The sequence below is a fragment of the Cetorhinus maximus genome, chromosome 6, assembly GCF_964194155.1.
Source record: "Cetorhinus maximus chromosome 6, sCetMax3.hap1.1, whole genome shotgun sequence".
NCBI lineage: Eukaryota > Metazoa > Chordata > Chondrichthyes > Lamniformes > Cetorhinidae > Cetorhinus > Cetorhinus maximus.
The window spans coordinates 131,103,410-131,118,384 of NC_135884.1; the positions used below are offsets into that span (position 1 = coordinate 131,103,410).

The 14,975-nt window shown below is 42.1% G+C and overlaps 1 protein-coding gene across 1 annotated transcript in view; it reads right to left on the minus strand.

The window, feature by feature from the left end:
• pmfbp1 (polyamine modulated factor 1 binding protein 1) overlaps positions 1-14,975 on the minus strand; it is a 967,668-nt gene that overhangs the window by 513,469 nt on the left and 439,224 nt on the right. The window contains exon 15 of the mRNA XM_078544531.1: positions 9,334-9,417. Within this exon, the coding sequence (XP_078400657.1) occupies positions 9,334-9,417 (84 nt within the window). The remainder of the gene's footprint in view (positions 1-9,333; positions 9,418-14,975) is intronic.

Sequence of the window (14,975 nt, forward strand, 5' to 3'; positions counted from 1 at the left end):
CTGATGTACTCAGGTAACTTAAAAATTTTCTTCTCCAAGCCACCCAAGTTTGCGCAGAATTGGTCTGGTAATGTTGATTTGTTATCCATGGTTGCTTTAAAGTTCGGGTGAGTGCAGCTTTAAATGCTCTGCAGCAGTAACCGTTTACTCAGTCTCCCTGCACTTATCACATTTTGGTGGGCTCCCATGGTGATGGCAGTCCTGACCTCTTTAGGCTTTAGTTTTTTCAAACAATTTGTTAAATCAATAGTTTGGGGCCTTCCCTGCAATATCGAAGGATTTTAGGACATTTCACAATTGGTTCCTGGCTTTGGTTGAGGTTTTTTTTAAAACTTCCGCTTTTTTCTACCCTTACAAAGAGTTCGGCCACTACGTGGTATGGCACTGACTCTGAACCCGGCTGGCTGCGATGATTTCAAAAACAGGCTGCTCTGACTTTTTTGAAGCACTAAAGACTTTTAAAACTACTTCTGGCTCAGAACTGAATTTTTTGCTCACCCTTGCTGGGTCCCTTGACTCTGCAATCTGTGGGTAATCACAATGGACCTCCACGAAATCTTGAGAAGTCCTTAGCTGCACAGTGGAATTTTTTCTTCTGCCTTTTCTGCTTCCAATTCCACAAAGGAGCTTCTTTCAGGTGATACCCAGTTGTACCTTCACTTCAGATGCTTTCAGTCAGATCAGAATGCTGCTCTTTTAGTTTTCCAGCTTTTGAATTTCTGCTCCAGCTTCACTGAGGTTCTGGGCTTTTTCAAGTGCTGCTGCCATAATGTATGTTGTATGTCTGTTCAGTAGGTCTTACAAAGGTGTTCTGAATCTTGTGATTGAACATTAAGTATTTATTCATAACACATAACTATGTACATATATACAGGTTATAGCCCAAGCTACGAGCTACCTCCATGCTTGCTTCAACACAGGTTTCTGTCTAGCCCACAACTGAGTTTGGTCTCAGGTCATGTGTCTCTTTAAATCACACTGTGGGGGGGTTCTGCTTTCCAGTCCCACATTGATCCTTGGCATGCCAGATACCCTTATACTACACCCTTTCCCCACCACTGCATGGATTGAGATACTTCATTCTCCTACTGAGCCTGTATCTGGCTACTGGTTCGACCGTTTTTTCAATCTGTTCCTGGCCACAGGTTACATATGCACCTGCGTATGATCATGCAGACAATGTGCTAATGTCTCGCAGCAGAGCCAGGCCCCCAATCATCTTGAAACGCTTTTGCCATTGGACCAAGGCCTTGCTCTGCTGAGACCGTGTGGCAGTTGGCATGCAATGACTACCCCATTTAAAAAACATCATGCACATGCATCTTCCACTGGTGAAAATGAAGTTTAGGATCTGGAACAGTGGACACTCAAGGGCAACCCCAAAAGAGATGAACCTGAGTGCACACCGCCATCATAGCTCAGGAACTCATGTGCCTCAATGTCAACAGTGACACCCAATGACAGGCGCAACATGCAGGAGAAGGCCTACTGCGGTGTGTGCATCATTTTCTATAAGGATCTTCCAGAAGAGGAACAACACCTCCACAGGGTGTATTTTGCCATCAAAAATTAGCTTTTCCAGCGTTTCGGCGACTTTCACTGTGGGATAAGCAAGCGTCTCATGACTCATGACAAGTTGTTCCAGTAAAGCTACAACATTGTCATCTGTCCGGCAATGTGGAAAATTGCCCAGGGATGTCCTGTACACAAAAAGCAGGACAAATCCAACCCGGCCAATTACCGCCCCATAGGTCTACTCTCCATCATCAGTAAAGTAATGGATGGGGTCATCAACAGTGCTATCAAGCAGCACTTGTGTAGGAATAAGCTGCTCACCGGCGATCAGTTTGGGTTCCGCCAGGATCACTCAGCTCCTGACCTTATCATAGCCTTGGTTCAAGCATGGACAAAAGGGTTGAACTCCAAGAGGTGAGGTGAGAATGACTGCCCTTGACATCAAGGCAGCATTTGACCGAATGTGGCATCAAGGAGCCCTAGCAAAACTGGAGTCAAGGAGAATAGGGGGCAAACTCCCCGCTGGTTAGGTTCATACCTAGCACAAAGGATAATGGTTGTGGTTGTTGGAGGTCAATCATCTCAGTTCCAGGACATCACTGCAGGAGTTCCGCAGGGTAGTGTCCTCGGCCCAACCATCTTCAGCTGCTTCATCAATGACCTCCCTTCCATCATAAGGTCAGAAGTGGGCATCTTCACTGATGATTGAACAACAATCAGCACCATTCGTGACTCCTCAGTTACTGAAGCAGTCCATGTCCAAATGTAGCAAGGCCTGGACAATATCCAGGCTTGGGCTGACAAGTGGCAAGTAACTTTCACACCACACAAGTGCCAGACAATGACCATCTCCAACAAGAGAGAATCTAATCATCACCCCTTGACTATCAATGGCATTACTATCGCTGAATCCCCCTATCAACTAGCAACATCCTGGGGGTTACCATTAACCAGAAACTGTACTGCACTAGCCATATAAATACTGTGGCTACAAGAGCAGGTCAGAGGCTAGGAATCCTGCGGTGAGTAACTCACCTCCTGACTCCCTAAAGCCTGTCCACAAGGCATGAGTCAGGAGTGTGATGGAATACCCTCCACTTGCCTGGATGACTGCAGCTCCAACAACACTCAAGAAGCTCGACACCATCCAGGACAAAGCAGCCTGATTAATTGGCACCCCATCCACAAACGTTCACTCCCTTCACCAATGACACACAGTAGCAGCAGTGTGTACCCCTACATGATGCAGGAACTCACCAAGGCTCCTTAGACAGCATTTTCCAAACCCACGACCGCTATCATCTAGAAGGACAAGGGCAGCAGATAGATGGAAACACCAGCACCTGGAGGTTCCCCTCCAAGCCACTTGCCAACCTGACTTGGAAATATATTGCAGTTCCTTCACTGTCGCTGGGTCAAAATCCTGGAATTCCCTTCCTAACAGCATTGTGGGTGTACCTATACCACATGGACTGCAGCGGTTCAAGAAGGGAGCTCACCACCACCTTCTCAAGGGCAATTAGGGATGGGCAATAAATGCTGGCCTCACCAGCGAAGCCCACATCCAATGAATGAATTTTTAAAAAATGACTGCCCAGCTCACTTTACCAAGGGATCAGCATGTCACTGTCATCATTGCATCCCCCTACACTTGAGGCTACAGATGAGACCAAGGAGGTATTCTACACCGACCTTGAGCAATCCCTAGCCTGAGTCCCAGTAGGCAACAATCTGATCCTCCTCGGAGAGGTGTTGCTTCAGACTCCTGAAGCAACTACTCTGCTCGGAACTTGGTTGCAGTAGGAGACTCCAGAAGGACAGCAGAAACCTTTACGGATGTCCTCAAAGCATCCCTGAAGAGGTCAATCATAAAGACTGACACATAGGAGACACTGGCATATGACCAACAAAAATGGAGAAGACTCATTCGGGAAGGCACTGAAACACATTGAGAGACATTGTTAGAAACGTGTAGAGACAAAGTCGAGGTGTCGGAGGTAGCGCACAAACAGCCAAACATCCCATCAAATCAACCCTTCAAGCATTACTAGCCCAGCACATAGCAGAGTCTGCAGACTGCTCATTGCACTTATTGTCCCATCAAACCAGAGTGGAAGCAAGCCACCCTCGATCCTGAGGGACTGCCAAGAAGATACTAAATTGAAAGAAGTGCAAGCAAAACACTGTTTCACCTGGAAGCAGCATTTCAGACCTTGGGTGGTGAAAATGGAGGAAGTAAAAGGGCAAGTGTACATCCCCTACACTTATATGGAAAAGTGCAGTTTAAAAGAGGTGTGGGGATGACAGGATATCGCAAAGGGAATGGCCCCTTTTGTTTTCCTCTTATTTCTCCTTTCTTTTGCTTTTGGACTGCAGTTATTCAGGATCCTGCCATTAACACCTCTTCTAGGTAGATCTTTTGTTTCTGTACTGGTCCACGTACCACACCCTTTGGTCTTGCAGCATGAAACCTTTCATCACTTAATTTCTCTTGCCTCTCTCCTATCACAGACCTTCCTTCTTAGAAGTTCTTTTTCTCACCCTCCCCTCCCCACCTCCACCCCACTTCCATTTGCTCAAAACCTATTACACATTTTTGACTTTTACAGTTCTGTTGAAAGGTCACAGACCTGATATGTTAACTCTCTCCACAGATGCTGCCTGATCTACTGAGTATTTCCAGCACTTTCTGTTTTTATTGCTGTCCTAATATCTCCTTACGTGGCTAAATGCCAAATTTTATTTGATTATACTCCTATGAACTGCCTTAGTACATTTTACTACATTAAATGCATTATATAAACACAAGTTGTTGTTTTGGGTGTAATACATTGTTTCCAGCTCCTTCTTTAACATATTTTTGTCCATCTTTCAAAGACAATGCCTGACCTTCATCCTTAAAAGGAGAATGTAAACTGTATGTTATTTCCTTTTTAATCAAATGAAATATCCAGTCGGATTTCCAACATGTGCAGCATTTTTATTTTATTATTCTGTTGGACTCTTGAATAAAATGTGATAAATTGAGCAAATCACTGTGAGGAACATCATCAAAGTGTTGATGTAGGTGATTCATGACTCACATTAACACTATTATTGCTTTATCAAAAAGCACCATTTTAAACATCAACAAAAGGGCTGCTGATGAAAAAGAGGCTTTTATTTTGCTTTAATTGTCCTGTCTCCTGCATCATTGTTGTCCCTGATCTGTTATCACTATCAATATAAGCCAGATTTTTCACAGCAATGTGTTTAAATTATATAATAGGTCAACAGCTCTTGGGCAGGCACTGTTTGACTCGTACCACAGGACAACATATTTAGAAGCAAAATGTTTAATTACTTGCAAGACTGTTAGAATTAGAGTCAAAAATCTAATATTCATTATTAACCTTTATTAAGCAAAATAATTCTTTAACTTAATAAGGTTTCAGGAAAAATAATCCGATTATACAAATTTCAAGGCTAGATATTCCTTATTGGTTTTTCTGAGACAAACAGGGCCAGAAAACTGCATCCTTACTTCCCCTTCCCGGTGATGAAGCACAAAAGCATACAATGTACCTGTTCACGTATAGGCAGATGAACATAAAGAGCATGTACATGATGGAATACATCTTCCAATGTATTTCCCAGTATTTGTATCAATGGAAAACTAGATGCAAGGGCCACCTGGCAGGCCCAGTAGTTACATGATTTGCAAATAACTCAGAACAAATTGATAGCAAGACTGACTACTATGGCAGTCTAGGTGTTGCAATAAACAGGTCCAGAAAAAAGGAAAACAATGAGATTTTTATTTTTATTTTACTAGTATCTCTCAGACAAGCCCCTGAGACTGCCAGTATATGATGTGCCAGGTCAGACTTCCTGTAGTCACATTGAATGGCAGGCCAGGCCTCAGGGTTTGCCAGCATATATGGTGTGGCAGGGCCAGGAAACTGCCAGAGCACCTGGTATGGGCTGTCTCAGAGTACCAGCATGCATGTTGTGTGTGGGCCTCTCGGATTGCTGGGTACAATGGTGTGCCAAACATGGGGCTGTTAGCTACAGCCCTCAGAGGCCTGATCTAAGTATTTTCTGCTTTGAATTTAGCAGGACTCCCTGGTATAAGGGAGAGCGCCCACGCCCACTATATTAATGACCCAGGGTGCAAAATTGGCCTAGGGTCACTAAGACATCTTCTTGATGAATAGAAGTTCTTCCCAAATGGAGATCCGTCCCGATTGGAAAGTCGAGGTTATATCTTAGCACATTTAATTATAAGAGTGAACCCCAAAATGACTGCTATGTACCATTGCTGCTTGTCATTTTGTTTTGCTAATTCACTGTGTAACTGAGAATGATTAAGCCTTACTAATCTAAACAAATGTTCATATATACATCCAATGGGTCTTAATATTAGCATTTTAATGTGATCTATTATATATATAATTTTGTAAAGCAATCTATTGGAGTTGTAGAATATATTGGTCTTGAAATTCCTTGCTTTCCACCATCCCACCATTTCCGGGAGATCCTTGGTTGCCTTGTAATGATAGAAAGCTCCATCTGCCCAATAAAAGTAAATGACAGCCAGTGGATAAACATGCCTTACGCCTGGAGTGTCCACTCTTTAAGCTGGACTGGGACCCAAAGTGTCAGTGAGGTCCAGGTCACCAAGTTAGCTTCCACATTCAAAGGATTATCCTCCGTAATTTCTGCCATCTCCATCATGATGCCACCACCAAGCACATTTCCCCCTCCCATCTCCTGTCAGCATTCCGAGGGGACCATTCCCACCGTGACATCCTGGTTCACTGCTCAATCACTCCCAACACCTTATTCCCTTTCCCACATCACCTTCCCATGTAATTGCAGGAGGCATAACACCTGCTCTATTATCTCCTCTCTCCTCACCATCCAAGGCCCGAAACATTCCTTCCAGGTGAAGCAACAATTTACTTGTGCTTCTTACACTTAGTATATAATATTCACCGCTCACAATATGGTCTACTCTACATTGGGAAGATTGGGCGGAACACTTCTGCTCAGTAAGCAAGGATAACCCCGAGCTTCTGGTTGCTTGTCATCTTAATTCACCACCTTGCTCTCATGTTTACATTTCAGTCTTCTGCCTGCTGCAGTGTTCCAGTGAAGCTCAACACAAGCTCGACTTCCGATTAGACAGCCTTCTGGATTCAACACTGAGTTCAACAATTTCAGACCATGAACTCTGACCCCCATTTTCATTTTTTTTTTCCTTGTGCCGGTCTGAATCTTGTATTTCATGCTTTTGCTTTCAGACAATTATTCTGCTATACACACTCACTCTGGGCAAATGCTTTGTTTCTTTACTTCAACCATTACCACTTGTTTTGCATTTTGTTCTAAGACATCTTTGCCGTTTAATTTCTCCCACTCTATCCTATCTCAGAGCTTCCTTTTTGTTCTTCCTCCCCTCCCTCCATTCAGCAGCATAAAACCCATCACACTTCTACCTTCCTTCCGTTCTGAAGAGCCATATTCGACTTGAAATGTTAGCTCTGTTTTTATCTCCTCAGATGCTGATAGACCTGCTGGGTATTTCCAACATTTCCTGTTTTTATTTCAGTTCTAGTGGGCAATGCTGAGATTGTGTCTAAGGAATTTTGGAGGTGTGATATGTATGTGGTTGAGTTAATCACACAGCAAATGCTATAAACAATTCCAGTATGGGCAAGAGCCATCAGCTATGGGAGTCATATCAAATATTTTGGCGTATTAGGAAATGTTATGAAGAATGTTTCTGTTATTTACCATTTACAAAGCAATCGACCAGTAAGTCACAAGCTACAAGAAAAGGGCCATTTATAAACTACCTTTAACATAGAAAAAATATCCAAAGGCACTTTACAGAGGAAAAACTAGAGAATATTTTAAACTATCAATATGTACAGTTTCCTTCATTTTCTGTCAGCCAAATTTTGCACATTGAGATCCCAAAACAACAAATGAATGAATAACCAGGCAATCTGTTTATGGTTGTGTCAGTTGAAAATTTAAATTTATTTGATGTTTTTCTGAAAATGTCAGTTTTCCTGCCATGGAGGTTTTGAGTAGAGTCTCCCTTCCTGTTAGGGTGCTTCAATAACATTAATGTGGAAAATATCATAGAGAAGCTTCCGTTGCAGACATATGGAACACAAATGCCAACCAGCATGAGGGACACTTCTAGACCTACCTGAATCCAGGAAACAATGCTACAGGCAGGGAATGCAAATTGTTCAGCCTGCAGCATGGTTTCTCAAGCTTGAATGGCTTCAAAGTGATTTGAAGCCTCCCTTTACCCTTTTCAGCTTACTGTTTGCAATGGAGCTGCTCTGGGGTGCATAATTGATACACAAAGATACTTTGGAGAGAGCTGAAGGATCTTCCTGCCAGCAGGAAAATTGACATTTTTATAATATAAAGGCCAGTAAATAGAAGAATATTATTCTCTTCTATAACATAAGGGGAAAATATTTTGACGAAAATGTGTCTTCTTTTGAAGTTTTATTCTTTGGCATCAGAAGTGCATTTAATGTGGAAACCCATCAGACATAAATAAACAATATTACAAGGTTCAACTTATAACTGAAATCTAAAAGATGAGCCTTTTTCCAATTCACTTTGTACAATCTTCAGATTTTTGTATCTGGTATTTTCACTATCTCTTCCACATGGATCAGTTTCATATAAGTGAATGACAATCGTTTCAAAAATGGCAGGCGATCTGATGTTTTCAGATTCCTACATATCAGGAAAAATGCCTACATGATAAGAAATTATGCTCTCTGGTAGTCCATTTTTTACTCATGATATTTATAATAAAAGCATACTTGTAACTTTAGCAATAAACAATACTCTGCAAAATTAGAAAGTGGATTTAGAAGAAATCAAAAATCTCATGGAAAAAAACAGTTTTCAACGTGCTAACAGTGCATCACAGATTACAGTCTGGATTTTTCCCACTTGTGAAAGTGATAGTATAATGTGCTAGCCATCATATTGCTTGAAACCTTGAAAAACGGGGAGGATTTTATGCAGCATGAATACTAAAATCATTGAAAACAATCAACTTTATGGAATTGTTGTCCTTTAAAAAAGAAAAATAATCTGAATTACTGTAGAACCTTAACACACCTTCAGGACATCCCATTGAGTGCTTTACAATCATTAAATTGCTATTTAGCAAACGATTCAACAGAAACAAAGACAAGTTAGCTGCAGAATTACTGTTGTGTAACTATTTATACATTCATCTATCAGTTAACTCCCAAAGAAGGATATAACTGCACCACAATCGCCAAACTTAGAATTAACAAAACCTGAGACATTATTATTAAATTTTATCTGATAATCATAAATCTGAAAAGCTGTATCTGTGTACTGAATCTAATGTTCACTGTTTAATTTTCAAACGTAGTCAACACTGTTGTAGTACTACATAACACCCAGTTGGTGGCTCTCTTTGACTATGTGTTCACACCTGCTCAGTATAATATTGTACTGCCTGCAAGATTTCAAAATGGCACCTTTAAAATTTAGAATGCTATCAGACATTAAAACTGACTCATAATGCAATGACTGTCTAGGAGACAGATCAGACCAGACAGCTGGACAAGACAATGAGTATCGCACAGCATTAACCGTTAGCAGAATACATGAAAAATCTTTGTTTCATCAAATATTCAATTATTTCCAGTTCTAGTGCAGCAAAAAAAGGCTAAATTCACCCATGATGATTATAAATGATAGCATACGGCCACACATCATATGTATATTCTGATTTTCAAAGTTCCGATTTGTTGTTCCTACCTCATTCATTGCAAGATTATATTTGGTTTTCATGGTCTTCAGTTCAGCATGCACCCCTTCTAACTGCAACTTGGTCTCTTCCGCCTGAAATAGATGAAAATTGAGTGTAAATTTAGAAGGATGAGCTGTGCAGCAAGGAAACCGAGGCAAACAAGAAATTTCTACCATTGCACTCTTCATATGCTTGAGTTCTTTTCTTAATTAAAACCATTAATCAGATGACATGAAATTTCAGTTATGAAACTGACACTATACACTGACAGCTGACACATGTCAAAATGAAACCTGTGACCCATACTGTTAAATTCCAAATGTTCACTCTTTCTAGGGTTCCACAACTGTGTATACAAATTGCACTCACAACTGCAAACTGGAAACATACTGTCCCCATTAAGCACTCACTGAAGGTGGGATTTGCAGCATCGAGTCAGTGCTAATATAAGATGGACTTAACACCAAGGATCCATGCACCGACATTCAACAAATTACAGTATTTAGCCACAATACCAGTGATGGATTATGCAAGTGAAGCAACACTTTACTACATTCACCAAACATGTTTTGCAACTGCTTCATTCAAATACTTAAACTTGATGAGGTTAAATTTGAAAGATTAAGATTTCTCTTAATGTCATCATTGATTAGGTAAAGCAAATGTGGTCTTCTCATCAAAAGTGAGGACAGTCAATTTCAGGCACTAAATTTTCTCATATAACACAAACAATTTTTCCGCTAGTAACAACACAGGATAATTGATATCTGTGAATAAACTACAAGATTTTTTTTAATAAAGGGGGGTTCAGGTGCACAATAAACCATGACCATAAAGCTTAAGCAATTTAGACCTTCTGAAACCCAATATTAGATGACACCTTTAAGCCGATTCCTAAATCATTTTTTAAATAGCAGTTGCTTTTATCAAAACATGTTAATGAAATTTAAATAGTGAATTATGCATTTTTGCATTCTACCTAACTACATTTTGTCAGAAATTTCAGCTTCTGTTTATCATTATCATCATCACAGTTCTAAATCTTGACACTCTCTGCTTTATGGTGTTTGGAAGAGTATTAAAATCCTTGCTGACACTTTGTCGGAGTATTGCCAGAGAACAATTCGCAGTAAGTTAAAGCAACATTACATGTACAATAACATGCCTTTGAGTAAACTTGGGCACATTTAGAATTGCAACATTTTTGTTATTTGATATAGAGTAGAAGTGTCAATCCTATGAGAGATGCCTGTTTCTTAGGCACTGTTCCATATCTGCTTTGCTTCTGCAGGAATATTTAAAAATCCCATGGCATATTAAAAGAAGATGATAGTTCTCCAGGTCTCCTGACTAACATTTGTCCCTCAGTCAACCTCACCAAGAACAACTGAAACAAATGAAGAGGGCACTCAGTAGAGCAAATACCTCTGCCATACTGTGTTAACTTAACATTATTACAATTACACACCTCTTCCTTGTGGATTTTCTCTGCCTGATTGATGTCCTGTAAATACAAAGCTGCAAAAATAAATCTTTTTGTTAAGAACTTCCATCTCACTGAGGAGGCTTCAGGCAATCCACATCCAACAACCTGCTTTGAAAATTCTGCTCACATTTTGACAACTGTGACAAATTCCACCACAGCAGCTGAGATAATCAACAACATTCTAAAACAATCAACAACATTCTAAATAAAACTATCGACAACATTCTTAAAAAAGTCAATTTTCCCTAGTTCCCAATGTTGACGAATCCTTTGAAAAATTCCAGGATCTGGATCCACATCTTCGCCAAAAACAAATCAGTTCTTCCTTGGGCCATACTCTGTGTGCCAAGTTTCATTGAAATTCATCCATTAGTTTTTGAGCTATATTGTTTACAGACAAACAAGAGTGAAAATATTACCTCTGCCCACCTTCAGTCGTGCAGGTAATTATTGTGTAATTGTGCTGTGTAAAATGATTACCACAATTGCCTACACAACCACAATCACTGCACTTCAAAACTTTAATCATGCAATGTAGTTAGAGATCTTTCCAAGAATTATAATGGCCTAGACATTCTGCTCAGTGGCAATGCTGGGTGCATTGCCACTATCCGCAAATTTTTTCTGACCCAACGATCCTACCCATTTCTTCCAATACTGGCTGAAGCAGAAATGGGCAGTGCAGCCTCTCCAGGATAAGTCCAGCGAGCATAAGAGGGTTAGGAATAGGAGAAGACACATCCCTTTTTTTCCACAACAGTAGCTTCTGTATTCTGGTAAGTTTTTAAAGGTACAAGTCTTTAAATGAATGAATGGAGGTTAGTGAATGGGTGAGTGAATGAGTGAGTGGGTGAGCGAGTGAATGGGTGGGTGGGTGAATGGGTGATGTGGGTGAGGTTGGTAGGTAGTAGGTGGGTGAGGTGCATAGGTTCAGGGTGCAGTCGGGTCTGGTCAGGGAGTTAGTTGGGTCTGTTCCGGGAGGTAGTCAGGTCTGGTCAGGGGGTGACATGACCATGCGAATTAGGGGCAGGAGCAGGAGTAGGCCACTCGGCCCCTTGAGCCTGCTCCGCCATTCAATAAGATCATGGCTGATCTGAATGTAGCCTTAAACCCACATTTCTGCCTACTCCCGAATAACCTTTCAGCCCCTTGTTAATCAAGAATCTATCTAGCTCTGCCTTAAAAATATTCCAAGACTCTGCTTCCACTGCCTTTTGAGGAAGAGAGTTCCAAAGACAGACAACCCTCTGAGGGAAAAAAATTCCTCCTCACCTCTGTCTTAATTGAGCGACCCCTTATTTTTAAACAGTGACCCCTAGTTCTAGATTCTCCCACGAGAGGAAAAACCTCTTCACATCCACCCTGTCAAGGCCCTCAGGATCTTAATGGTTTCAATTAAGTCACCTCTTACTCTTCTAAATTCCTGTAGATGCAAGCCTAACCTGTCCAGCCTCTCCACATAAGACAGCCCACCCATTCCTGGTATTAGTCTAGTAAACGTACATCTTTCTTTAAATAAGGAGACCAGAACTGTACACAAAACTCCAGGTGTGGTCTCCTCAATGCCCTGTACAACTGAAGCATAACCTCCCTATTTTTGTAATCAATTCCCCTCACAATAAATGGTAACATTCTATTAGCTTTCCTAATTACCTGCTGGTAATTGGGTGGTTGGGCAGATAGTCTGGTCTGGTTGGGGAGGCAGTCAGGGGCATGGTTGGGTGGTGCAGTTGGATCTGGTTTGGGGGTGGTAGCTGGGTGGTCAGGGAGGTAGTCAGGTGGTTGGAGGGGCAGTCGGGTGGTCGTAGGGATATTCAGGTGGGGTGGGGTAGTCAGGTCTGGTCGGGGGTAGTCGGATCGGGGGGGGCTGTCAGGTGGAGATAATCAAGTGTGGGTTGGTCAGGTCTGGTCGGGAGGGGTAGTTGATTGGGGAGCTAGTCGGGTGGAGTAGTTGGGGAGATAATTGAGAGCAGGGGGAGGGTGGTTAGTTAGGTCTGGTCGGGAGGGGAAGTTGGGTCTGATCAGAGGTAGTCAGGTGGGGTAGTCTGGTCTGGGGTTCTCAGATGGGGTAGTTGGGTCTGATCGGTGCGAGGTAGTAGGGTGGCTGGTGGAGGGTTGACTGGGGGAATTGGTTGTGATACTCAGTTGAGTTACACAGCTATTAGACCACCTATTAAACTGCCTAACATTTCCTGAGTAAGTATCCAGTGAAGCCTCGTGTTTCTGGCTCAAGTCTCTGCCCTGAGCTAAGGGTCAGAGACATTCACGGAAGATCCCGCTCAGCAGGGAATCAGCCTATCGGAAATTTAAACTTCCCTGGCAATTCTCATATATGTCTAGTGTCAGGACTTCCACAGGGTCCTGACGTGCATCTCCCAACGTATGTCCCATCTCTGGTGATCTGATTTGGGCCAATATGTTGCAAAACAGATACAAGTGTTTGTCTCTTGTACAATCGTATTCAAAACACCTTAAAAAGGTATGATAGGTTTCTGTAGTGTACTTTAAGAACTGTACTTTTCCCTGCCATTGTTACAAAATAGTGTAAAGGATAATGACAATAAGGTGCAATATTCCAAGAATATTTCATAAGCATTAATAATTTGGAATGGAAAATAAATTATGTTTTCATATTGTAATATGCCAAGCATGTGCATTCCATATTGGGTTCTGAATTGAAGGTTCTTGATTGGGAAAGAGACCTAGATGTATAGTGTATGAGTTTTTAAACAGTTCAATACTAGTGCTGAGAGGTTATAGTAAAAGTAAACAGGCCATTCCTAGACTCATCACATGGGCATCGAGTTCCCAACCCCAGAATGAAAATTCAGCCCATGTGATGAGCCTAGGAATGGCCTGTTTGCTTTTACTATAACCTCTCAGCACTAGTATTGAACTGTTTAAAAACTCATACACTATACATCTAGGTCTCTTTCCCACTCAAGAACCTTCAATTCAGAACCCAATATGGAATTCACATGCTTGGCATATTTTTAGGTCCCAACCCCACATCATGTCAACATCAGTGATGCAATGTGGTTTTGAAATGTCAAATGTCTAACTGGTCTGGGAGTGATTCGGTGTCCAATTAGCAATGTGAGAAGCTGTCTGAAGGTGGGACTTAGGAACTCAGTGCCCATTGAAAAGGCAAATGGCATCCATGACTGGGCTTGCCATCCGCTGAGGAGATGGTGCAGCAGGGTTTGCAGAGAACTAGCATTGGCATGGGCATGTGTCTATGGGTGGCACCAAGTTTCTCTGATGCCTCTCTTGACGAGTTAGCTAGGAGGACATGGGTCCAATGTTGTAAATGGTCTGGAAAGATGATGGCAAGCAACATCCAGATGACAGGCCTCTAACTCTGTCTGCAGCAGCATCCACACGAATCTAGCACACTGCATGACTTACATTGTCAGAGCAAGTGCCCAGCTGAATCCCTGAGATACAGCTACCCTCACATATGGGATGCCATTGAGTAGATGAGCAGGGGCATTACTAAGGAGCACAACAGCTCATGTCAGCAACATGCTGGATTAGTCAATGGGAATCAGGGGTAACGAGTAGTGGTTGGAGTCAGACCTAGCACAAAGGAAGATGGTTGTGGTTGCTGGAGGTCAATCATCTCAGTTCCAGGACATCACTGCAGGAGTTCCGCAGGGTAGTGTCCTAGGCCCAACCATCATCAGCTGCTTCATCAATGACCTTCCTTCCATCATAAGGTCAGAAGTGCGCATGTTCGCTGATGATTGTACAATGTTCAGCACCATTTGCAGCTCCACAGATGCTGAAGCAGTTCATGTCCAAAAGCAGCAAGACCTAGCTGACAAGTGGAAAGTAACATTCACACCACACAAGTGCCAGGCAGTGACCATTTCCAACAAGAGAGAATCCAACCATCGTCCCGTGACATTCAATGGCATTACTATTGCTGAATCCCCCACTATCAACACCCTGGAGGTTACCATTGACCAGAAACTGGACTAGTCATATAAATACTGTGGCTACAATAGCAGGTCAGAGGCTAGAAATCCTACGGCAAGTAACTCAACTCCTGACTCCCCAAAACCTGTCCAGCACAAGTCAGGAGTGTAATGGAACACTCTCCACTTGCCCGGATGAGTGCAGCTTCAACAACACTCAAGACGCTCAACACCATCCAGGACA